Source organism: Falco rusticolus, chromosome 19 (assembly GCF_015220075.1).
Source record: "Falco rusticolus isolate bFalRus1 chromosome 19, bFalRus1.pri, whole genome shotgun sequence".
In the NCBI taxonomy this organism is placed as follows: Eukaryota; Metazoa; Chordata; class Aves; order Falconiformes; family Falconidae; genus Falco; species Falco rusticolus.
Window position 1 is genome coordinate 6,251,580 of NC_051205.1, and position 24,671 is coordinate 6,276,250.

General features: G+C 46.3%; 2 protein-coding genes across 4 annotated transcripts in view; both read left to right on the forward strand.

Annotated features, from left to right (window-relative positions):
• The first annotated feature begins 8,021 nt into the window (after positions 1 to 8,021).
• On the forward strand, positions 8,022 to 23,592 carry SLC48A1 (solute carrier family 48 member 1). Its single transcript, XM_037412080.1, has 3 exons — positions 8,022 to 8,211; positions 18,639 to 18,806; positions 20,622 to 23,592. Exons 1-3 carry the CDS (start codon positions 8,073 to 8,075, stop codon positions 20,756 to 20,758), a joined length of 444 nt encoding a protein of 147 aa, XP_037267977.1. The 5' UTR covers positions 8,022 to 8,072; the 3' UTR covers positions 20,759 to 23,592.
• Positions 8,138 to 24,671, forward strand: part of LOC119159347 (twist-related protein 2-like) — a 43,575-nt gene continuing 27,041 nt past the window's right edge. For all 3 annotated transcript variants that reach the window (XM_037412075.1, XM_037412079.1, XM_037412078.1), the window contains exon 1: positions 8,138 to 8,211. The gene's annotated coding sequence lies outside the window, so the exon portion shown is untranslated. The remainder of the gene's footprint in view (positions 8,212 to 24,671) is intronic.

Here is a 24,671-nt window from a genome sequence, read left to right on the forward strand (position 1 = left end):
CATCTGGTGGAGCTCAGAAGTGCTAAATCGCGGCACTGGTGGTGGCAAGATGCACGGGGGCTGTGCTAAAGAGGAACTGCAGATACATGGGGCAGCAAAATGCTGAAACCTGCTTCCCCTCCTGCAACCACTACCCAAAGGCAGGAGTTAAATGCTGGTATTTCCATTACAGCACCTATTTTTGGCATTGTTTCATGACAATGAGTGGTAGGGTCTGGTGCATTTGCACAGAAGAAACTCAAGAAGAAATGGCTGAACTTTTTGTATTACTGATGAATGTATTTCCTGGCAGATGGTTGTAGAAGAAGTCTTTTATATTTATCATCTCTTTGGCTTACCAGGACAAGATAACAAATCAGTGTTGAAAATACGATTCTGGGGAAAATGGCTTTAAATTACTGCACTCTAAGCATGTTGTTTTATTCTTTAATGTAGCTACTTTATGTATTTCTTTTCCTCAAACTATATATATTTCCTTTTTATTGGCTAAGCCTTCCCTAATTTATATTTTCATTACTTTGATTAATACTACTTCCACAGTGACATTATTATTCCAGCGCAGTTTTGCAAGTGTCTTGTGGAAACACTTGGCGTTAAATAATCTTCGGATTTAGTCTGCATGATTTGTAATTTAATAAGCAGTTCCGCTCCTGCATTTTATCTCCTAATTGGTATAGAATTAGCAGCTCTTCTGGAATTAACACAAGCTATCGCATGCTTCTTTTTTGTTGCAAAGAAAACACAATAGGTATTATTTTAGCTGTAGTCGTCCAGCCATAACTATAGCCATATTAGGATCATTGACAGGATTGTAGCTCGAGCAGGAACATGCTGCCATGGAAGTGATGCTGCTCTTTTAGGAAGGAAGATTTCAGTCTCCCAGGCAGTTGCATTTCATACTACTTTAATTATCATTTGGTGAGCATGATGCATCTCATTCTCCTGGTATTTCCGTACCCAGTTTGCTTCTTCCAATTCTTCCTGAAACATGATTCCCAGATTTGCATCTCCAAAGAGCTGTAAACACTTCAGATATGAATCCAGCAAGGGCTTATCATCAGCCTTCCAGAAAATTATGGTTTTCACCTTCATTTGCAGACAAAATATCTTTGAATCATGAACAATTAGCATTACGATTGGTCTAAAAGTGGCAGATTTCACTTGGGAAAACCAAGATTAAATGAAGTCCTCAGCTGCATTGTGTTTTGCAGGCAGGCAAGTGCCGAAGCGATGCCAGGGGAGGGCAGCAGTGGCCATCAGCTCTGCAGAGCTGTGAGGTGTATGTCTGCCTGGCAGAGGGCAGATGCCCTAACCCAGTCTGTCACATGTAGATGTCAGCACCCCTGCACGAGCGGGTCTTGGTGCAGAGGCTGATCCCAGGCAGGTCTAATTTATGGACATGAACCAACCTAAGGATGAAAACTAGGCTCAGGGCCAGTTTTTACTGCTGCAAATGCACTGCTCTACCACAGCTCAGCCCAGCCAGGCTCATGTGATGGCTACAGCCCCTTGGAAATGTTGAAATTAAGAGGCTTTGCCTTACAAAGTCCTTTAGACCCATGGAGGAGACACCAAAACAGAGACACTGGGTCACCGCGACACCACATTGCCAGAACAGACACCGAATAACCAGAACACCAAAATGCTGAGACAGAGAGACACGGCGGCTTGGTGGCATCTGAAGGACCTCCCCTAGCCCCAGCTCCAGCAAATTTAATTACAGATCACTGTGGTTTTCACAGTGAACAGAGTCAGGTAGGAGCCCATGAGGAACTGGCAGGCAGTTGTGGCAGTGGGGTTACGGAAGGATTCATGAGAGGAGGAGGAAAAAATGAAAGTTTTTCCCAAAGGGTCATTTTAAGACAGCATTTGCAACCCTCCCCCAAACCAGGAAGGGCTGGGACCTCCCCATTTCCTTAACTTTTCCTTCTTTCTTTTGCCTTTGAGTCTTTAATAATCACAGGGTCTAAATAACTATTTTTCCCAGTTATTCCCATATAGGAAGTGCTTCTTTGAAGGAGAGAAAAAAAAAAAAAGCCTCAAGGACAAAATCTCAAGAGATGAACAGGATAAAACACCAGCTCATTTCCAGCTTTCTGAAAAAAAACAGGGCTACCCCCATCTCGAATGATTTTCCTCCTTTTGTTCCCAGATCGAGCCACCATCCAGCTTTCCCACCTGTGGCGTGTGGGCTGGAGGGAGGAGGAGGAAGGTGATCCCTCATCTGGTAAACACGGCTGTCTCCCAGCTGTTGCTGTGACTTTGCAGGCAGAAGCAATAACCAGAAGGAAAACTCTGCTCTGGGCAACCTGGCCACCAGGTGCTGGTGGGGGAGAAAAGGGCCAAGGTCCAGATCTCTGTGAAATTAAGATGCCATCTGGGGTTGCCTGCTGTTGTGGGCAGTGCCAAGGTGCTGGGAAGCCTGCATTGGCTTGAGAGGTGGAAAAACATCGTTGAGAAATGATCGTTAGGTTGAGAAATGCAAGCAGGCCAAATCTGAGCTGTTGAACAGGAACCTCTGTATTCACATCCGAAGTGGTTGCTCCTCCTTTCCCCACTTGCTCATTGCCATCTCATCTGCCTTCACCTGCCAGAGGTTTCTACCACTTGGAGCAGCACCACCCACAGCTGCCCCTGGTGGGGATGCTCCAGGGTAGAGATGTCCTGGGGTGGGGATGTCCCAAGGTAGACATGTCCTGAGGTGGGCAACAGCCGCTGCTGTGGACTCCTGCTAATGTGGAGCTGCCATAAACTGCTTGGGAAAGGTCTTTCCGGCTGCAGGAGGGGCTGGCAGCCACCACCACCACCATGGCCCCACCATGGCCCGCCCCCCCCCCCCCCCCCCCCCCCCCCGCTGCTCATGGCTCCAGCTCTCCCTGCAGTCAGCCAGGTCATGAAGCTGGGTTTAGCCTCAGACCGCATCCTGGTTTTGACTGGGATGGAGTTCACTTTCTTCTCAGTAGCTGGTGCAGTGCTGTATGGGCTCTGATGTGGGAGCACTGTTGATAACACACTGATGGTTTTAGTTGTCGCTGGGTGATGCTTATACCAAGTCAAGGACTTCCTGGCCCTGCCAGCCAGAGGGCTGGGGGGGGCACAAGGGGCTGGAAGGGGACACAGCCAGGGTAGCTGACCCAAACCAGCCAAAGGGATATTCCATACCATGGGACATCATGCTTGGTATATAAACTTGGGGGTTTGCCTAGGGGGGATCATTGCTCGGGGATTGGCTGGGCATGGGTCAACAGGTGGTGAGCAGCTGTACTCTGCATCACTGGTTTTCCTTTCTCCCTTTTTCTTTGGATTTTATTCTTTTCTCCACCTTTCCATTGTAACTGTTATAATTATTATTGTTGTTGTTCTTACCTGTTTACTCTGTTTAAATTATTAAATTGGTCTTATCTCAACCCACAAGTTTGACATTCCTTTCTGATTCTCCTGCCCACCCCTCTGGGTCAGGGGGAGTGAGCAAGTGACTGTGTGGTGCTTGGGTGCCGGCTGGGGTTAAACCACGACAGACTGCTTGCAAGGCAAAATAAACAGCTCTGCAGTAAACTGGGCATTAAACCACCCAGATGCCGCCTTCTCCAGGGCTATCGTGTCCCCATGTGCCCAGTCCTGTGAAAGCAGGGATTTCCTAATGATGTGGTGTGAATCTTGCCCTGGAACATGACCAGTGAGTGCTGGGTTAGCAGCTCCAGCTCTGGCTCATTGTGTCTGCTCAGTGAATCTTTTATTAGGCCATGCAAATTCCAGCAGCTTCTAATGATCTTAATCCCAAGGCCAGCTTGAGGTTGCTATTGCTTCCAGTGTGTTGGTGTCTGCACGCCCCTCTGCTTGTCTGAGGATGCTCCAAACTCCTTTTGTCCAAGAACAGACATGGTCCTGGACAAGGGTGATGCGGAGGCTTAGGTAATTGTGGAAACCACATCTCCTCTATCTTAGCATCCCCAAAAAGCTGGTGGTCAGCTAGACACAGTGCGGGACTCTTGTCCAGTGATTACATACATCTGGACAGGGAAGGAGGACCTATAGACTGATCATGCCCAGGCATCTCCATGCACACTCGTCTTCTTGTTACCTCCTGCAGATTTGGGGTTGTTCCATGGATGGAGAGAATCCCATTTGCTGGGAGGATGCTAATCCAGGTGGCACTGCCTTTGTATCTGGGGATCAACATGCTTTTGCACTGTAACACCAAACTGATCAAAAAGCTGATTGCTGCCCATACTAAACTCTTTAGGCATTGAGGTGCATGCTCATGCCAGCTGCCAGACCTGCCTTCGTGGTACTGGCAGGGATTTAAGGTGCAATGGCTTCTTAGGTGCGATTCTCCTGAGCTGACTGAGATCTTTGCCTTGGGATGAGGTGACTCACGCCCCAAAGTGCCCATTTCTCTACTGCTGGCTGGCCCAGACACGCATGTCTGCAGGGCACCAGCCTACCAAGGGTGATGTCAAGATCTCCTGGGTGCCTATCACGACCAGCATTGCCGCTCTCACGCTGTTTCTGATGAAGGCATGCACACGCTACTCTCTTCTTCATTGTTTTTTTTTTTTTTTCTCAGCTGCAGCTCAACTTATTTGTGTGTTGATTCTGCTCCTGTGCCCTATCATGCATCTGAGCTGGCACTTGCACCCTCAAGCTGAGCTGTTTGACAGATCCATCCTCCAAACCTGCCCTGTATCTCAGCATCTCTGCATGATCTGCTCACACCCACCTGTGCCCAGCACAGAGCTGGGACACACTGACACAGCCTTGGGTGCCCAGGGGCACCTGGCAGCCCATCTCCCACTGGCTCGAAAGTCTCACCTGGTGGATAATTATTAATGTGGGAGAGTTGTTTTCTTCCCATCAGCAAAGGTGAAGTAGCACAGCACAATGAGTACCTCTAAAAATCAACATACGTTATCTGCACGAGGCCACTTTATTCTACTTTCCTGTAGAGGAATGAAGGCATTGGGTTGATTGACATTGATAATGTGCAGCTGTGGCCTTGCCTCAGAGGCAGTGGGTTGGTTGACATGGATGATGTGCAGGTGTAGCTCATTCCTGCTAAGTGGTTAAATAGCCCTGAGGGGGTTGGGTGGAGGGGAGAGGTGTGACCTGGCCTCTGGAGGAAGGTGATACAGCGAAGACAGTAGAATCTGACCAGTGGTAAAGCCTTGTTGCAGCCTGATAGCTTGCTTGTGCTGTGACAATTGGTGCCCTGTGTGAGGCTGAGTTAGACTCCAACTACAACACTTTCCAAAGCAGCATTTACTCTTTCCTGATATTTACCCATATTGATGTCCTGTTGTTTTCTATGTGAACAGCCCAAGGTCTCTTGATACCATCACCCAGCCTGGAGACAGATTTACCTGCTTGTGGTCCCCAGATCCCTCCACAGCCTTTTAAAAGACATGTTGACCACCTCTGAGGTCAGGCTAAGTGATAGACCTGCTCCCCTTAGTATATCTCCCCAGATCCTTCTGCATGACTTTCTGCTGTGGCCTGATCTTCCCTAAATGATCCATTTGAACCATGATTATCTACAAAAACCCCAGAATTTCTTGTTTCTGATCAGGTCAGAGGATTCTACCTGAAAAACTTTTTTCCACAAAATCTTTTTTTCTTTGGCACCAGCCGTTTGGGCAGACTCAGCAGGGTTAGGATGACATTACAGAAGTCATCTCCAAATTTCTGCTGGGTAATTGGCAGAAAGTAGGTGTGAGAAGAGTCTGGGCAGAGAGAAGGGAGATGGAGCTGACTTTACCTGTTTTGACACAGAATAGTGACTGGTGGTTGCTGATGCTGCTTATTGTGCTTTCAGGTATGTGCGCACAGCATCTGGATTCCTGTGAAGGCTGCAGAAGGCAGGAAAGAGGGTTTTTTGCAGGTTTCAAGGATTTTATGCTAAAAAAACACTAACAGCATGTCCCTTCTGCAGGCAAAGGCACCCTGGACAAACAGGTCTTTGCAGCCAGCCATCCCAAGGGCACCCAATACTTTATTAATAGTCACTGAGACTTTGAGTTCTGACTGTGTTCAGCCCTGGGATGTGCCAGGCTGAGAATCAGTGTTGCTGAACCCAAACGAGCTGCAAGATTATCCACGTTTTCACCAGTGACTGTGATGTGCATTCAGCATCTCAGGCATGAGCTGTGTGTGGAATAATGTCTCACAACATGGTCCAAGAAATGCTGTTTCTCCTCTGAGCCCTGCGGTGAGCTCCCCTGTGAATTTTTCCAGGTCTTTAGCCAAGAATGTGATAAGGCTTCATGGGTCGGTCACACTGCATAAACATTTTCTGCTCTGAGATCCCATGACCTGCTCTTGAACTGGCAGAGCTGAATCCCCAGCCACATTTCTGAGCCCCAGTGAATGGGAGCACTTGCAGACATGCCATGACTGCCCTCATCATCATGGTCTCCAAAAAATGAGGATCCTCCACATCCTCCCCATGTTCTCTGATGCTTTGTCACTTGCTCCTCTCCACTTAGCACTCGTTGCACTACATCTAGATGCTGTGTCCAGTTTTGGGCCATCAATACAAGACAGACATCAATGAACTGAATTCAGTGGAGGGCCACCAAGATGGCTGGAGCATGGCTGGAAGCTGGAGTATGGTTGGAAGCTGGAGTTTCTCCATGAGGAGAAGCTGAGGAAATGGAGTTTGTTCAACCTAAAGAAAAGTCTCGGGGTCACATAACCTCCCTGAGCACCTACAAGGAGGTTATGGAGAAGATGGAGCCAGGTTCTCTATGGTGGTTCACAGCAGGAGGCTGAAATCATAGAGGTTCACATGGGATATGTGGAGAAACTCCATCCTTGGTGGTTTTCAAGACCTCGAGGGAAGGGGAGATGATGTTTCAGGGACGTTTCAGGCTGAAAGGGAAGGAGGCTGCTGCCATCTAGAGCAGGGAATCCTGTGCTTGTGGTCACGGCAGCCAAGCTGCACTTTCCCAGCCCTGGAAAGATCATCTTGGTAAAGACTAAGCCTGGAAAATTAAGGAAAAAACAGTATGAGCTGTAATAGAACAAGTAATGGATTCCCAGGCTCTGGGCAGAGCATGTCCTAGCCATCCTTGAGTGGCAGGCAATGCACCGCTGACATAAGTGCAATTAATAATTGATCTGAATGAAATAGGTGGGAAAAGCCCATTCCTGTCTCCATCCCTGCTGCATGTTTCTGCCCTGCTGCCCCCTGGGTTTAAGTGCAGCCAAACCCAGCCAACAGCTCAGAAAGTGAAAAAATGTTTGGGTGGGGGGAGAAAAAGAGAACAGAAACCCCCCTAAAACTATTTAAGAACCTTTATTAGGTGTCTTCAAACCACAATCCCACAACCAAGCAGGATGGTGCTGGTTGAAGAAGGAAAATGCTGCAAGAGAGGAAGTGAAAGCCGGGCAGTGAATGTCCCCAGCCCTCCCTGCTGCCCCAGCTCCCAGTGTCCCCCCGTGCCTCTTGTGTCCCCCCACCCAGCCCCACTGCCTCCTGACCCCCCATGATCCCCACATGCCCCCCATGCCTCCATGTCCCTGTCTCCCCACCCTGATGTCTCCAGCCACTGTGTCCCCACGCACTCCACGTCTCTTCTGTGTCCCCCTGTGCCCCCACCTCCCCATGCCTCTATCACCCTCATGTCCCGCTGTGCCCCCCACACCCCTGTGCCCTCACTCTCCCATGCTTTCATGTCCCGTGTGTCCCACCCCCCCAGCCACCGTGTGCCAACTCCTCTATGTCCACCTGTGTCACCCACGCCCCCGTGTCCCCACACCCCCTGTGTCCCCACGCTTCCCGTGCCCTTCACGCCCCCAGCCGTGTCCCCATGCCCCCCATGCCCCGACCCCCGTGTTCCCGTGCCCTTCACGTCCATCCCGTGTCCCTCCGTGTCCCCATGCTCCCCACGTCCACTCTGTGTCCCCCTGTCCCCACGCCCTCCCAATGCCCCCCCCAGCCCCCCCACGGCCCCCCCGCCGTGTCCCCGCCCCCCGCCGTGTCCCCGCCCCGGGCCTCCACCGGGTCCCCCGGCCGCCAGGGGGCGGGCCGGCGCGGGGCGGGGCCGGCGGGCGGGCGGCGCAGCGTCGCTGCGATGGCGGTGAGCCGGCTGCTGGCGCTCCGGCTGGCCTACGCGGCGGCCGGCGCCCTCACCGGCCTCTCGGCCTTCTTCACCTGGAGCCTCGCGCCGGCCTTCCGGCAGCCCGCCACGGCGGCGGCGGGGGGCCTCTCGGGTACGAGGCGGCGGGAGGGCCGGGGGGGTGCCGGGGCGCCGCCGTCGCCTGAGGCGGTTCCCGCGGCGGGGCCCGCCGGTGGGCGCTGGGGGGGGGGCGAGGGCGAGGGCGACGGCTGGGGGCGGGGCGCGACTTCGCCTCGGCGCGGTCGCGGGCGGTCGCTGGGGGGAGCGAGGACGGGGTGGGGGGGAGCAGCTCTCCACCGGGGACGCGCACCCGGCACGCTGCGTGAGCCCGGAGCCCCCCGGGGGCCGTGCCGGGGTGGTCTTGGCTCGCCCGGGTCGCCACGCGGCCTGTGAGCGGCGCGAGCAGCAGCTTGTGCGGGCGCGGGGGTGGCGCCGAGGCCAGGCCGGCGCCTCCGAGCCCCTCGCTGCGGCAGCGCGTTTCGTTGCCTGCCGGTGGTAAAACCGGGCTTGTGGCGTGGGGATACAAAGCCCCGTGGGGGCGGGAGCAGAGCGCAAGAGCGTGTGACCGGGGGGCTCGGGTGGGCTGCGCTGTGGTTCTGGACGTCTGTGGGTGATGCTTTCCCGAGCTGCTCGGGAGCTCCTGACCTCCTGGAGGGGCTTGCTGTGCCCGTGAAGGGCTGCCTTGTAACAAAAATTCTTTGGGAGACTTTAGCTTACAGTGTTCGTTGTATTTGTAACTTGAAGCACAAAGCCGTGGTTTGTGGGATGTGTTAACTGCATCTGTTGATGCTTGTCCCTTAGGAAAAAAGGAAATAGTCTATTTTATAACCTTACTGCTAGTAAAGATGGAATTATTCTTGTCTTCTCCTTGGTACCAAAAAGGTTTTTGCAACGACATCTAGCGAACTTTCTGTCTGTAGTGGAGTAGCTTCTGTTAATGATGGTGTGTAACTTGTAGGGAGGCCAAAGTTCTAAAAGTTTGAGGTTTAAATTGTGTGTTGCCATCTGAGTAAGCCCTCTAGGCTGGTCAGCATTGTTACTGAAAAGAGGATTTTATTTCAGAATTACAATTGAAAACTTTGCTGACTTTCCTAGTAAAATTTTAGTCTGTCAACTTGTCTTTGTGTGCTCTGTTTTTTCAGGAAAGAAAAGAAAAATGCCAGCCTCCTGCCATTTGTAGCCGCTGAAAGCATCTGCTCCAGGTGCTCTGAAGTAGGCATTTGGGCTATTTGTAAAGGCCAGAAGCTGTAAATTGCATCTTAATGTCCACTGAAATCAGTGAGATTCAGATGCCTGCATTGGTTGTGGATCTTAGCTAATGGTTGGGTTGGAGCGGAACAGTCCTCTCTTGGTGTGTCAGCTTAGCAACTCAAGGTTTTCTCTGGCAGAATTCCTGGAGGAAGAATAGAAACTTCGTAAAGAATCTGGTTTACTTCTGGTATTTGGACAACACCAGTGCTCATGTGTACCTTTTGGTATTTGCTGTGCTGTCAGGAGCAGCTGTGAGCTGTAGGGTTGTGGTTGTCTCTGCTTCCCCTCACTCCAAAAAGCTTTAATTCCAGCTGGGTTTGGAATTAAGCAGAGAACTTCTAACACTTTGCTTTAGTAGATGTCACAAGGGAAGATGGAGTATTGTACCCCAGAAATGCACCAGGCAATAGCAAGTAATATTTTATGCTGCATGCATATACTGTATTACGTTCACAGAGGAATTTCGGAATTCCACATTGTAGAAGGGGGCTGGTGAGAAAGCAGAGAGAGGAATCATCCTGTACTTTCTGTGCTGAAGTTACTTAGATTGGTTATCTGCTGGGAGAAGGAGGTTTGTGTTAATTACCAGGTAATTCAAGCTAGTTAAAGTAACAAGGAGGTAGATAAGCAAGAAACAAAATTTAAAAAATGGTCATTTGTTAGGTTGGACTATCTGGATTTGCCTGCTCTCAAACATCTGTTGAATTGGATACAGGTAGAGTCACAGTAGGATCACAAAGCCTGAGAAACAGATTAATAAATGCATGTTTTAGTGTTAGACAAAGCTGATTTAAGAGGTACCTGCCATGTTAAATTCATGGCCTCTTTTTCCTGCCCTTCTGCATTGCTTTTCTACCCCCTCAATATTTCAACAGGTGAAATATGCCCCAGGTATTAGAGATGAGACTTGTATTTTAGGCTCCCACCCCTGAACTCTGAGAGTATGTAGTGTTCTGTGTCACAAACATTATCCCCACAAAGGAGGGGTCAGGAAGGAGGGGAAATAAAGCCACTTGTGTATGGGGAGGACCTTTTAAATTTCTTCCGCTGCCAGACAAACATTAAAGTTGTGCCCTCAGTTCATTGCTAGCCTTCACAAGTCAACATTTCATGTCCTGCACATTGGAGTCTGCATGGATAGAGCCAAGTGTGGGTGCTTGTTTAGTTGTGGAGGGGTAGCCAAAAAACCCCTTAAAAGTCATGTTTTTTCTGTGCATTGAAGCCAAGGCTACTTGGTGAAGTAAGATTGTTCCAACAAAAAATCACAGCATGTGGGAGGTTTACATTATGCTTAGACACTGTGGATACTTCAGGTTCAGGTAAACAAGGTGTTCACTTGCTTTGTTTCTGGCATACTTCATTAATTCTTCCTTCTTCTATTGTAACATGCTAACTGGTACTTCTGCTGCCAGAGAATATTGGGAAAGGAAGTGGGTGAGCTGAAATTTTCCGCTGTGTAAGCATCGCAAAGTTAATTGTCAGGCATTGTTTTGTGCCCTTTAGTCTACTAATAAACCTGTTGCAACTTTCTGCGTGTTGTACAGGATAACATCATGCAGAAAGACGGCTTCTGCCTCAATATGTGTGACTAAACTCAAGTGCTGGGGTGCAGTGTGTGCTCTGCTGTAGCTAGTATCACTGTGAAATCAAACCCCTGTGCTGGAGTGTCTGTTGTTCTGGGTGGGTTCAATGTGTTCAGCACAAACGGGATTTTTTTTGGGGGGGAGGCCCTGCATGTGCCTTTTTCATTCAGAAGCTTCAAAAAGTGATCTGAGCACCTGAGGGTGAGTTGCAGGTTGGGCCGTTGTGGCTGGGAGGCCGTGTGTGTGGTAGAAAGTTGTTTAGGCTGGAGTATTTGGCAGCTTTGCAGCAGTTCTTTGTTAATATGCCTCTGATTAACACAAGGCTTTGCCTGCCAGCCTGCTCCGCAAGTGTGTGTTTGTACATGTTTATCTAGTTTTGACTCTTTCTGGTTTTCCCGTAGGCTCCTGTATGTTTGTCGTTGCTTTTCTCTTGCCTCTGTTGGTGAGATGGATTGCAGCCTGCTGCAGCTTTTGTTCATGTGCCTTTGGTTTGTCAGGGCTGTGTGTTTTCAGATATTTATCCATATACTTCCTCTCTGTAAGAAGTTCTGCTGGTTCCTGTATCATTAGAAGTCTGTATCTTTCTCTTTGTAATCAGTTTATCTTCTGCTTATCCTCTAGGGAACCTTTCCTGCTGCATTTTGCATGGAAATCTGCTGTCCACTGCTGCTTGTACTTCCACTTGCTCAGATACATTTCCTATAATTTAAAGACTTAGATATCTATTTACTCCAAGTTCTAGCATTAAAGTTCTGTGGGGGGAGAACTGCCACATACTGATGAGTCTGTAACTAGAGCCCTCAGTTACCTCTAGTTATGAAACCAGAAGCATGTTAATTTAAGGTGCTGAGCAAACTACCTTTCCAGTCTTCCCAGTTAGCTTTCATAATAATAAACCCACCCACCCCCAATGCCTAGTAAAATCAACTCACTAACCCTCAAAATCTTAACTATGCCCCTGGGCATGCATACTTGGAAATTTTGGGATCATCTTAGACACAGACATTGTGTATCATATCCTTGTTTTAAGCAGAAACACCCTATCGAGTGCTTCTGATAACCCAAGAGACAGCAACTTAATCGACTAATCACAGGACCCAGAAAGTCATTCCTGAGTTAATACTGGCTGGCTCGATGGTTTGCCATTTCATTTTGAACTAGTCACAGTGCCTTTTATAATTTACTGCTTGTTTGTATGTTTGACCTTCTCCCCTCACTGCCTTAAATTAATACTTTATTTTTTTTAAGTAGGCCATGAATCTCTGAGCAACTCTGATGTTTTCATTCTGCCAGAGGCAGTTTAAAAGGGAAAAAAGCAATTAAATGTTTTCAGGATGTATCCAGCCCTTTCCTGAGTGGCTTTTAATGTTCTTGTGTATGTATCTTCTCTTTTTAAATTTAATAGAAAAAGAAGGGGGCTTTTTCCGCTCCAAAGAGGCTGTTTCCAAGCTGCTCAGATATTTCTGGCAAGATACAGAGCTCGTGCTTTGTGAATATAATGTAGACCAGATATTAAAGCAGCTGCAAAGAAGATGAAACACAAAATGTACTTTCAAGACGCTTGAAACTTTAAAAATACTTGATAAATGAAAGTAATAGAGGCTAGTTTATGCTGAACACAGTATCTGATGTGTACAGAAGTAGTGATTTTCTGAAGGCCCTGATGACTAATCTGCCTTGCATATGTTAGATACATTTATGCAGATTGGATTGTTCCCTATCCAGGACTGGAACAGCACGGCCAAAAAAGCACTGCAGTTATGGAGTAAAGCATTTGTAAAGGTTTGGATTTGCTTGTGAGATACTACATATTGTTCAATTAAGGTTTGGTTCATGACTGCTGTAGTCCATTGTCTTAAGGAACAGAGAAAAGGAAGAGAAAGCTCGCTAAAAGAAAATACAGAAAAGACTGCACATGGCTTATGCTTAATTGTAATTTAGTTAGGTTGCGAGGAGAGAATGAGTCCCTCGTTAAGTGCTGCTGATGTGATGTTGGGTTCCTCTTAAATATGAATGATGGAGGCACGTAGCATCTGAAATCTGTACATCTTGTTTCCTGCTTCTGAAAATGGCTGAGCAGACCAGCTCAGTGCTGAACAACAAGCTGAAATGCCAGGCTTTTTCTTCATGCACACGCGTGGCCCTATCTCCTTTCCTCCAAACCGAAACGTCATGGAATGGTAAAGCAGTTGATTGCATGTTGGCAGAGGGAAATTTTGCCAAGTCAAAACCAGTTTTTACTAGAATACTCCAAAGACTCTTCTCCTTTGAGAGCTGCTTTCCTAAAATATTTCAGTGTTGATCCCCCAGCTATTTTGGCAGAGGGCTGTTCAAGAAAACCCATTTTTAACCTCTTCCAAAAACAGCTGAGGGCTGAGCTAGCTTGGCTTTAGCTCCCGGAAGAAAACATTTTACTCTTTCTGGGAATCAACCAGACGAAGCAAAGTTCAAAACTTAGAAATGGCAAAATGAATGTAGGTTGGCAAAGCTCAGACTCCTTCTAAAGCAGGTATTTCTTTCTAATGCTCCAACTAGAGTAATAGAGCGTATAAAGGAAGATTGTTTAGATGGAAAATGACTGAAGGCTTTGTAAGCACTCTGAAGGAAAAAAAAAAGTCTTCTAACTAGTCACCACAGACTTCATATTTTCCAGGACTGTGCAAGTAGGTTTTAATATTGTTCTTTATTTTTATTGTCATTTTGTTTGCCGTCATTTTTGTCTGCCATCATCAACATGCATTTTGAGCTGCAGAAGGCTGGAATAAGAATGCTCATTGCAGAACAGCTTCTGTGTGTGTGTCTCTGTTTTTTTTGCCTGCATTGCACATTTGTTGTTTTTTCCGAGAATCTGTAGCGCCCATTAGTGTTGTACAGTGTCCTACTGCGGTGTGCAAATGTGGCCTGACATGTTTGGCCTCTGGCAGCTCTGACCTCAGGGAAGGCAGCTGTGCTGTTATTCCCCGTCAACAATGCAACTTGTTTTGCTGGGACCAAAGAATTGGTCAGTGATGAGCAGGGGTCTGAGAAAACCTTTTGTTTGTCGCAGGTTTTGTTTTTATGTTTAGAGTAAGGGAAAGTTTTGTTTCACTTGAGCTAAAGTATGCTAAACTTTCCAAAGGACTTATCAAAATATTTAGATACTGGTGTTTTTCTGTACCAGGTTACAAACCGAGGGCGAGTCTGCTTTTGAACTTGCCTTTTAGAATTCATTTAAACGTGTTCCAAGTATGCTGCAAGTTTTTGTATTTTGAATATGAATTAATCTTGTCAAAATACCTGTTAACTTTGGTTTAAAAAAACCCTGCCTCTGTTGCTGTTGTTTCAGATGTACTTGTGGTTGTTTGATGGGTCAGTTTCCTTTTCCTGGAGCTTTGTGTACTTGGGATAATTAGTTTTGATTTAGAGGTAATTTTCCCGTTGCTCTACGTCAGATCCCTTGATTGTGTCCTATTGAGCAGCTCTTATTTTAGGGTCATTCCAACCATGATGTGTGGGGTAAATCCACCAAGACAAATGTTTCTCTGAAAGGGGTGTGAGATTTTTGATGTTATTTTAAGCAGGTGATGTAACAGGAGCTGACAACCACCATTTTTACTCCAGGGCTACGTCTGCAGGTTCAGGTTTTGCTTCTGTGCATAAATGCAAAGTGCGTCTGTGAAGGAGGAGGGGATTTGGGGAAATCGCCTGAGGTGAAAAAGAAAACCTGAAGATCCTACAGATAATCATTCCAAGCTTTAAATGGGACAAAACTGTTATTTCCTGTGCCAATAAAAACTGTTTCAAAACCTGTTTTTGAAGCTGTACAGCTGAATGAGTTAGCTGTTTTTCTATTACCTACATATAGCTAATGGGTGTGTGTTAAATCTGGAAACTTTTTGCTCTCAAGGTCTACAAAATGAGAGATTTCACATAAATCAAAAATACTAGTATGGTTTTCATTTCTCTGTGATAATGAAAGTATTTACTGTAAATCAGTGCAACTCATTTGTTGTTCTCACCGCTTAGCTTATTTATATTGGTGAATGGGAGGTGATTTGCTGTTTCCTCAACCCAGTTTCAGCTGAATTAAACATGAATGAGATGCTCTATTCTAGCATTCATGGACTTGTTTCCTCTGGAATTTGTTAGAAAGTGTGGGATTTTTCCTCCTGAATGCTGTATGTAGATAAGCAGTTGGCATAAAGAAGGGTTTTTAGAAAAGGTACATGTTTTCATGTATTTAAGCATTTAATTAGTGATATTTAGCAATATACTCTGCTAAATTAGGTTCCCTGCAATAATTGTTTTCCTTGTGTATTCAGACTCTGAGTTTGATTTGCCATGCCTTACTATTGTGTAGCTTCATCCCACTTGGGATGCCCCTTGTATTCACATGTATTTGTTAACATCTGGATGGTGGTTTTGCTTTCTTTTGTGGCTGTTAGCTAGTTCTGAGTGGCACTGGTGGGGTTTGGGTGTCTGCCTGAGGATGATCTCACAAGCTCAGGATGAGCAAATTAAGCAGTTGAAAAAGTAAGTCCTGTTCCATTTCTCCTACCTGGCCCTGAATGCATGCAGCCAATGTTTTTTACGCCAGTGCTGATGTTCCAGTGCTGATGTTTTTCAGTGTTGTGAGCTGGTGTAACTTGTTGGTATGCTTTTCTGCGATTTTAGAAAAAAGAAGGGGAAAAAAAGAGAAAACCCAATTGCTCTGCAAGTTGGCTAGCCTCACCAGCAGTTCGGAGTGGTGTAGGGGGGGTAAGGGAGAGGAGGCAAACATGCAGCTGGAGGTGGAGGAGACTCCTTTCCCCTCTGTTTCACGTGGTAATGAGCGTGATGTTTGTTGAGCTGCTGGTGAAAGGATGCCCAGTCTTTTAACGACCCTGTGTGACCAGACTCGGTCCTTCAGCGATGGAGGCTGGTTTTTGCTTAGTCATGTATGAGGCAGTTATTCTAGATGTTAAGAATTAACTGAACACAAGAGTTTGCTAGACAAAGCATCCTTCAAAGTGCTGTGTCAGGCTTTAGGGTCAGGGGAAGGTGCAGGGTCAGGCCTGGGGGTGGGGGGAAGATCGGGTGGCAGCTCATGTGCTGCCCCTGCTCTCCCCATAGAGCTTGCAGAGCATCAGCAGCCCTTTTGGCATGGGAACACCAGCAACTTGACTCAGCAGTTCAAATAAGTTGTGCCAAGTCATCTGAAAGAGCCTGGGGTAGCGGGGGAAGCAGCTTGTTTTCCTGACTGAAATACACAAGTTCCTCCTTTTTTTTTTAAAAAAAAAATGTCGATTGAACTTTCTAGAGTACAAGTTTAAAGGTGAGGAAGTGGTTGTTTAAGCAAGCTGATAGGCTTGTCTACTAAATCCCATGGCAGGCTTTTTGAAGAGCATTGCCAATGCAATTATGGTCATCTGCAGAACTCCAAAATAACTTCTGCCAGTTTTGTGATCTCAAGCATGTGTGCGTAGTGCTAGTCTGTGTGGAACCAGTCATGGAAAAGCAGTATCGGTTGCTGATTTTATGAGAGTCTCAGAATTAAAAGCCTGACTGCCTGGAGCCAGAAAACATGCTTAGGTGCAGCAGTTCTGACCAGATGAAGTAATGGACTGATTCTGCCTTTCCTGTTGACTGTGATAAAAAGTCTGTAAGCTCTGTCTCTCCTGGATAGCAGCACTTTACCCTTGGGTTTTTAGTGTATCCTGAGTGCTTTTACTTTTATGAGGTTTTGGTGGTGGTTTTTTTTAAGGTTGTCCTTTTTCCACCCATCTCTTTCGGAGGCCACTGTTGAAGGTACTTTAATTTGCTGTGCCTCATCCCAAGACATTGAGGAGGCAAAAAACATTGCCGGAGTTCTGTGTCTAGCCTGGAACTGAGTTTTGTGTATATTCAGCTTCATTTGATGTGCACCTGCAGTGCATCCATTGTTTGTGTGGCCAGCTAGGTCAGAAAGCCTGGTAGAAATGAGCTGAAAAGCCAGTCCAGCGGGTTTGCAGGGCAGTTCTCGGCTCTGCTTATCTGTTTGTTTTGATGCAGTTATTTTCCTCTGTGCTCTAATACATTCTTGTAAACCTTGGGAAGCTGTGTGTATAATGACCGTATCCAGTAACAAATGAGCTCTGGCAAGACTTGTGACTGTCCTTAGTATTAAAATGTTTATCTTGTAGTGGGCAAGGCTGGTTCTGGCTTCCTTTGATGTTGAGAAGTAGCTGCAGAGGGAGGTCTGTGTTATTGCAGGATACCATATAAAGCAGCCTGGTATTTTTGCAGTGGTGTCTTTTTTATTTTTTTTAATTATTTTTTTCCCCTGCTGCCCTTAAAATCTGTAAAGGAGGTGGCAGCAAAGCAGAAATACAAGCCAGTTAGTTGCGCCACTGGAGGTTCAAATTTCAGAAGTGCTGCAGAGGTCTTTGCCAAAAGGAGTCAAATGTTTTAAGTCTGTAAAGTGGCTCTAACTACAGGTTGAGTTTAGCGGCTTAAGGAGATTTAGCCATACTCTTCAGTGCTGTCACTTCAACAGAGGGACAGCTTGCTGTAACTGGAGTTCGTGATGTTGCTTGTATAATGGAGAATGACAGGCAGCCCTGGTGGGTTTTAAAAACTTTTGACAAGCTTTAAGCATGTGAGTGGACAGTTCTTACACTGAGTGTCTCGTCTAATTTTTTTTCCTGAAGTGTGATAAAAAGTGAGCAGTTTCTAGAACAAGGTTAGGGAAAGATGCATTGTTTTCCCCTGTATCAGAAACTGTTTACAGATATTGTTTGGATGCTTTCACCCCTTTCCCCTCCTGTTTCCTCCCTTTTGACAAGGGAGACGAAACTTGGTTATGGACTAGTCACCTAAGCTTAGGGAAATGCTTCTTGCTGTTTCTATTAAAATCATAGTAGATTTGGCTCTACTTTGGAAAAAAAAAATATATAAAACCCAAACATGCTCAGATATTTGGTTATGTAATCCATATGTTTTGGGCCAGACCCAAAAGTTGAGAGAGATTCAGACCACCTTAAAACTCTTAGTGAGCGTGCTTTGCCGTAAGTGGCAACTGTATGTATGAATCATCAGGGAGCTGAACGTCACACCCCTTTACTTGAAATGCTTGAAGTGTTTGGAGGGGATTTGTATGAATGCACTCTTTAACTGGAGGTACATTGGAGCTAAAAGACGTGATGTGAATCGCTGAGTACTGAACAGGTCCTGTATAACTTGATTTAGGTGTCTAAAATCGATGGTTGTGTAGTGGTGCTCTTTATCATTGTCTCACGTATGTAAAAGCAGCTGCCTGGCCTTGTGAAAAAGTGCACTAATTCTTGCCAAGTGCTTGGCTTGCTATGTGTGATGTCATGAAAGCTGTGTGGAGAGTTAAGTAAATATGCACTGAGTATACATTAAATGGGTCTATCCTAAACAGGAAAACAAGTTTTTTAGGGGAATACGTTCAATGAATGAAGTCCTTTCTGTACCAGCCTGTAATCAAGATACATATCTTAAAGCCTGTGCAAAAGCAGGGGGCCTGGGGTGGTCATGAAGAGTGATACTTGCACAGGCAGCCATTTATTCTGATATTTCCCCTCTCTTTGGCAGGGGACATGACCATGAATCATTAGTATTCCTTGGTGTTTCATATGGGGTTTAATGAGTTGTATATTTATTAGAGACCTTGCTGTGTTACAATGTGATGCATGGTACTGATTCCCCTTGCTGTCTAATTGAGCAGGTGTTCTGGCGCTCTGGGCCCTAATCACGCATGTGATGTATGTGCAGGATTACTGGAGGACCTGGTTAAAAGGGCTGAGGTTCTTCCTCTTCATCGGGATCCTCTTCTCAGCTCTCTCAGTGGTGGGATTCTGCACATTCCTTGTTTTGGCCATCACCAAGCATCAGTGTAAGTACTTTGTTGCAGTAGGCAAATGGGAGAAATGACTGGCAATGCTTGGATTACTGGGATTGGATTTGAAGGAACAGAAGACCCTGCAAAGCAGAGCTGGGGTGAATCTGGGGGTGCTCCTGCCTTCTCTTCTGAGAGGTGTTGAGAGACTTTGGGGGAAGGGTTTCAAAAATGAATTTAATTTTTCTGCTGTGATATCTCACTGACATGAGTAATTTCGCTGCCTGATGAGTGCCACTCCCTTAGGGCATCTTGTAATATTTGATAGCAGCTTTAATAGGCGTGGTCTATGGGACTGCTGGCAGGCAGTCTACATTTTCCAGCATTGTTCCCTATAGGAACTGAAATTTACTTCTGTGACGAATAAAGGGACTGCTCTGAACATTGTCTCACATGTTGATGAGGATATTGAAATCTAAACACCAGTCAGCAGGGAGAAAATGCCTGCTACATTTACTCAGCATACAAAGCTGTGTTGCTACAAGGTGTTTAACATTGTCTAAGGAAGGTTCACATAATTACTCCCAGTATTAGCTTAGCAGTAGGCAAAGTAGAGAAAGTTTGGGGGTTTAGGTTGTTTTTTTAGAAGTTGTCTGTGTTTGTTGCTTGCTGCATCTGGACTGATAGCCACTAAGAGTCCTGTTGTTGTTGTACTCATGGTGGTGCGCAAGCTGTGTTGGGGTCATAACCCACCAAAAGCCCTTGGCTTAGCCTAAGTATGCTCCCCATGGAGATTCGAATGCTTCAGCCTAGTGGAAGAGTATGAAAATACTTGTACGTAGAACACCAAATATTTTTCATCACCTCCTTTCTTGGAAACATGAGGAAAAACTGTTTGGGGGAAAATTTGGGTTTTATTGGGGAAAAGGAGGTATTTTAGGGGAAAGCCCTAATTTGGGAGTCAAGTAGAACATGTGCATAAGTTATTTATATGTGGAAAGTTTAGGGCTGGTAAATCTAATGAGTGGGATTTACTGAGTAAGTATTTTTTTGTGTATTCTTCAAAAAAATTATTTTTTAATAATTATCAAGCAGCTTGTACTTTAGAGCTGGAATTGTTCTAGGCATTAGGTTATGTAAATGTATTTCAAAATTGTTGACATCTCTGGGACAAAAAATCCCCTTAAACTTTTGAAAATAGATATGAAGACTGCTGACATGCACTGAAAAAGCAGAACCATACCCGCCTGACTTCAAAGCTGTTAATGTCATTCAGTACTGTGTGATTATTGCAGCACTGTATTGAAGACCTGCAGTACAGATTGAAGTGCACCAGTATCATATACTAGATGTCAGTTACAATGATTGGTAAAAATTTTTAGGAGGAGGCTATGTTTTATTTCCTGTGTTTTCCCTCCAGATGTGCAGATTTGTTTCCCCTTGCTGTGGTGGGGAGAAGGGAATAGTAGTAAGCCAGGGTGTGAGAAATTAAGAACTGCAGCTTGAGGTTGTTTTCTTGAGGCACATGTTTCTACCATCCTGGTAGAACTTCATCCCTTGGGCCCTAAGCAAGGTGAGTTTGGGTGGCTGACAGCGTGGTCTTACAGCTGTTAGGATCTGCTCTCTAGAGATGATGATGAGCTTCAAGCTGTGACCATAATACCTTTCTGTGGTAGAGATGAGGACATTTTACAATCTTGAATTGAGATAGCTGGGACTAAGGCACTGATAAGACCTTGTTCTATGAGCAGGGTTTGTAGATGCAGGCTGGAAAGCTCCTAGAAACTGGGGCCTGAGTTGGGCTCTTCCTGGCCAGACTGCATGAAGCATAAATGGGATTTTAAAATATATCTGTATCCTTTTCTCTCCTAGCCCTGACTGATCCCAGAAGCTACTACCTGTCATGCGTCTGGAGTTTCATCTCCTTGAAGTGGGCCTTCCTGCTTAGTTTGTATGCTTACCGGTACAGGAATGAGTTTGCAGACATCAGTATCCTCAGTGACTTCTAACGCTTGGACTTCAATCCTGTCTGAAGGTGCTGGATGTTTGAATTGCCCCCCAAAGGCATGGTACATGCAAGAGACGTATGAGAGGTGGAGAAGGAACCCACCCAGTGCTGCTCGGTTTGTCTGTCAGCGGTAGGGGTTTTTTCCTAATTGCTTTTACTCAACCATTTAAAGTTTGGCTAATGACGTCAGTCTAGTCTTTCTGTAACTTTCCTGTGTCTGGTAGTGAGGTGAAAGACTCCATGTGCTTACATGCAGCAGGCCTAGATCCGTTCTTTGTGTTGTTCCGAAGTCCAGGGGAGCTTTCCAGCGGGTAGGAGGTCCTGGGCCCTTCAGGAGCTGTAGGTTCTTACCTCACAGGTGCAGCACCCTGACATCTTGTTCATGCGAGTGCATCGCCAGCCTGCTGGAGATGGGTGCCTTGGGTGTGTGTAGCAGAGATCACTGCTGTGTGAAAGCTGGCTTCTTCTGCACTGCTCTGCTTCTCAGAGTGGAGAGATGAGCATTTCATTGTGGCAGGAGGTCCCTATGTACCTTCCAGCCAGCACCCCGCATCTTCCAGTATTTTGTTTTCAGACATTGTACGCAAAGCCAGCTCTCTCCTATGGTCTGGATGAGCCTGAAGGGATGCGCCAGCAGCAGAGAAGCACTAGTCATCTCAAGGCTCTGTCAGAGGCAGAGAATGCTGTTTCTGGCTGCTATCCAGGATCACTTCAAAAAGAAACTTTATTCTATATTTAACGCTCAAATTGGTAGCATGTAGAATCAGGTGTTTGGGTGAAAGATGTGCTAGGCAAAGGCTTACCTACCTGAACCTCCGGAGAAACATGAATATGATTCTTATAAAAAAAAAAAAAAGCAGTTCTGTGTTTCCTTTTCTTTGCTTAGCTTCCCTGTAACAGCAGGGTGAGAGAGGGAAGGAGACATGGTACTCAAAAATAAGAAAAGTATCCAGAGTCAGCTCCCAGCAAGCCTCTGTAATGAGTGTCACTGGTATAATGCAACCTTGGATAAATTGCTGGGCTCTTGTGCAGTGAGTCAAGGCCTTACAGGTCTGCACTCATGGGCTGGTGTGCTGGAAACAGCTGGGCTTGACTGGCACATCTTTTGCCTGATGGCAGTGAAGCTCTCCCTCTGCATTTCAGCCATGCGTGGCACTGCTCTGACAAACCTAAAACCTGAGTCAATTTAGTGACCTCTTCAGTTTCTGTTTTGCTCCCTGTCAGCAGCTACCCTGAGAAGCTTGAAGCCTTCAAGTATTTACATTTTTCCTTGTTAACTGTATCTGCTTCAGATGAGCTAAAGGTTTTGGGCTGATGCTCTGGCAGAATCTGAGCCGGTGTTTTGCCATGTTGGGCAGATGGTGCTGGCCGCTACAAACTAAAAGTGGCAACGTCCATGAATAATTCTGTAGGTGGATGAGAATAGAGGCAGGAGAAGCCCCTTTTCTCCTTGCAGACTGATGGAAGATAAACAAGGCAGGTATTTGAAGGAGTCTCCCAGACGTGGTTGTCCTGCCGCTTCTATAGGTACTGCTGGAGCCTTCCTTGAAGAGCATTTTTGGCAGTTGGTGGCAGAGGGTAGGTGATGGCACCTGCTCAGGGTTTTGTGACCAAGTGAGGCGCAAGTGGAATGTCCTGTGTGCTCTGTTGTCAGCTTTCTCTTGTGCCCCACAAAACCCCCAGTCTGGTTTTGTGCAGCTGGCTGCTGGGGAGTACCTTGGACTATCCTTTCTGTTATGTTATCCTAGCAGTGCTCTGACCTTGCTGTGTTTGAATCCCGCTCCACACTCAAAAGGCTCCATCCACAGCTTTGCTGATACGTGTTTCGCTTTGGAAGATGGGTGGTTGAAGCACACCATTCAAGTTGTTGAGGGGATTTTGGAAGTGTTTGATAACACCTGTTGATAGCATTCTCCTGTTTCTTGGGTGGGAAGATCCTCATGTGACTTAATTAGACTGAGGAACATCTTTGGGTCAATGTATGTACCAAGGTTACAGCCAGCTTTTGCCGGGGGACCTGCTGGAGTCACTAAGCCCAGACAAAGGCTGTGGATGTGAAATGTGCTTACTTATGAGATTAATACTCAGGCTTTTAAATACTAAAATCTCCCTTACTGCTGATGTCGGGCTTCCAGTGTGCCTGGCAGGGGATGGAATAGCTCATCTCGCTTCTCTGCCCAAAGCCGTGGCACCCACTGTGGAGTTCACAAGTGGTTTTAGCATCAGTCATTTCAATAAGCCATCTCTTGTCTTAGGTTTCTTCCACACAACATTGCCCACACATTTGCTGTGCTGGGGCAAGCCTCAGCTCTGATAACCAGACTGGTGTGAGTGCTCGGGATGCAGAAATCCCAACACCGGTCAGGCTGGTGGAGCTCTGCTACTGCCTTACACAGCACCAAAACATTGTCCTTTTCTGTCACTAAATTACAGAGCCCTCCAGCCTGCGTGCCACTGGCTTCGTTTTTGGGCATGTGTCCAAAAGTCCTATCAGCTTACCCCAGAGTTTTTTAAAGTTTATTTTTGTGACTGTAAACTTGCCTACAAACAGCTCACTGAATCTAACCCCTGTTTTCACCCTGACATGTTTTAGCTCTGAAATTTATACGTGCATCTCAGCTTTTTAAAAGATGTGTATGTAAATATATAATATATTTTTACATTGTTTATGCTTTGTTTGCACGCTTGGTGTAAGATTTGGTCCTGCGGTGGGATGATGTAACTCACAGTGGGGTTCATTTGTGTGTATCCTGGTGTCTCCTTGTACTAAACGACACTATAACTTGTATGTTACACCACAGTAAGAGCAGAAATACAGTCATCTTTCTCACCAAACAAGTGTCTGGAGTGATTTTCCCTATCAAGTTGTTAAATTCTGTCTTTCTCACTCCCATGGTGGCAACCTGCAGGAGCATTACTCTTTGTGGGAAGGAAAGGGGTGAATTGTACACCCAAAAAAAGCAAAATGTTTTGATGTGGAGCTCCAGCATTTAACTCTGTCATGCTCTGTCCTTGCACCTTTATCAGCACTCCCAACATCTAGATCCACAAGCAGTGATGCCTAATGTGTTCCCTGCCCCCCAGCCCCCTTTGCATTTTGGGATTTCACACAAAGGAATTTTTGAGCAAATGATGTTGTTTCCGTTCCCTTTTTATTTCAGCTACATCCTGTGTGTAGTCTGCGCCTGCAGCAAATGAGCGAGGGGAAGAGATGCTTCTAGGTGGGGAGCAGCTGGATAATCTCCTGTGATGAGCACTCCTGGTTTCCGAGCTGTTGCCATCCCCATCTTGGGCACACCACTGCTACTGCCTGCAGAAGCTAAAACTCAGCCACCTTTATAGCAAACCTGGCTGCAACTTCAAAATAGTCTGTGGGGAGAGAATATTTTATTTTCTGTGCAAAACCCATATGCTGACCGGGGACAGCGTGCTGACTTTTTTTGCCCTCTCTGGGACTTGAAGACTTTTTGTTGTTAGAATGAGACAGTCTTGGTCTCTTTTAGCTGTCTCACAGTCCCTTTTACTGTCTTGGCAGCTTGGCCGGAACTTGCTGTCAGCATGTGCTAATTAGCCTGGTGATGATCCCAGCTATCTCAGGCAGCTTTTTGTTTTATTTTCCCCTGTTGGCCTCTGATTCCTCTTGCCTTTGCAGCCTGAAGAGAGACAGTACAGGCGCTGCTTATCTAATCTTGTAGGTGGATCATTTCACCCAGGCTGTGCCCATCTGAATGTGGAGGAGTTTGGGTTAAGCCATCAGTTTCCTAAAGGATGGCGAGAAAAGGATGTTTTGGCCTATGAAGGCACTGTGGGATTTCAGGGGTTGCTGGATGCAGTGAGAGCTTGGTGTCTATCTAGAAATGGGCTAAGAGAGATGAGTAGGGTCATTTGTCTGCCAACGAGTCCTGGTAATAGGT

Coding starts and splice junctions, on each gene's coding strand:
- SLC48A1 (XM_037412080.1), top strand. CDS start 8,073: ATGGCGGTGAGCCGGCTGCTGGCGCTCCGGCTGGCCTACGCGGCGGCC. Junction 8,212..18,638: donor GGCGGCGGGGGGCCTCTCGG/GTACGAGGCGGC, acceptor CTAATTGAGCAG/GTGTTCTGGCGCTCTGGGCC. Junction 18,807..20,621: donor GGCCATCACCAAGCATCAGT/GTAAGTACTTTG, acceptor TTTCTCTCCTAG/CCCTGACTGATCCCAGAAGC.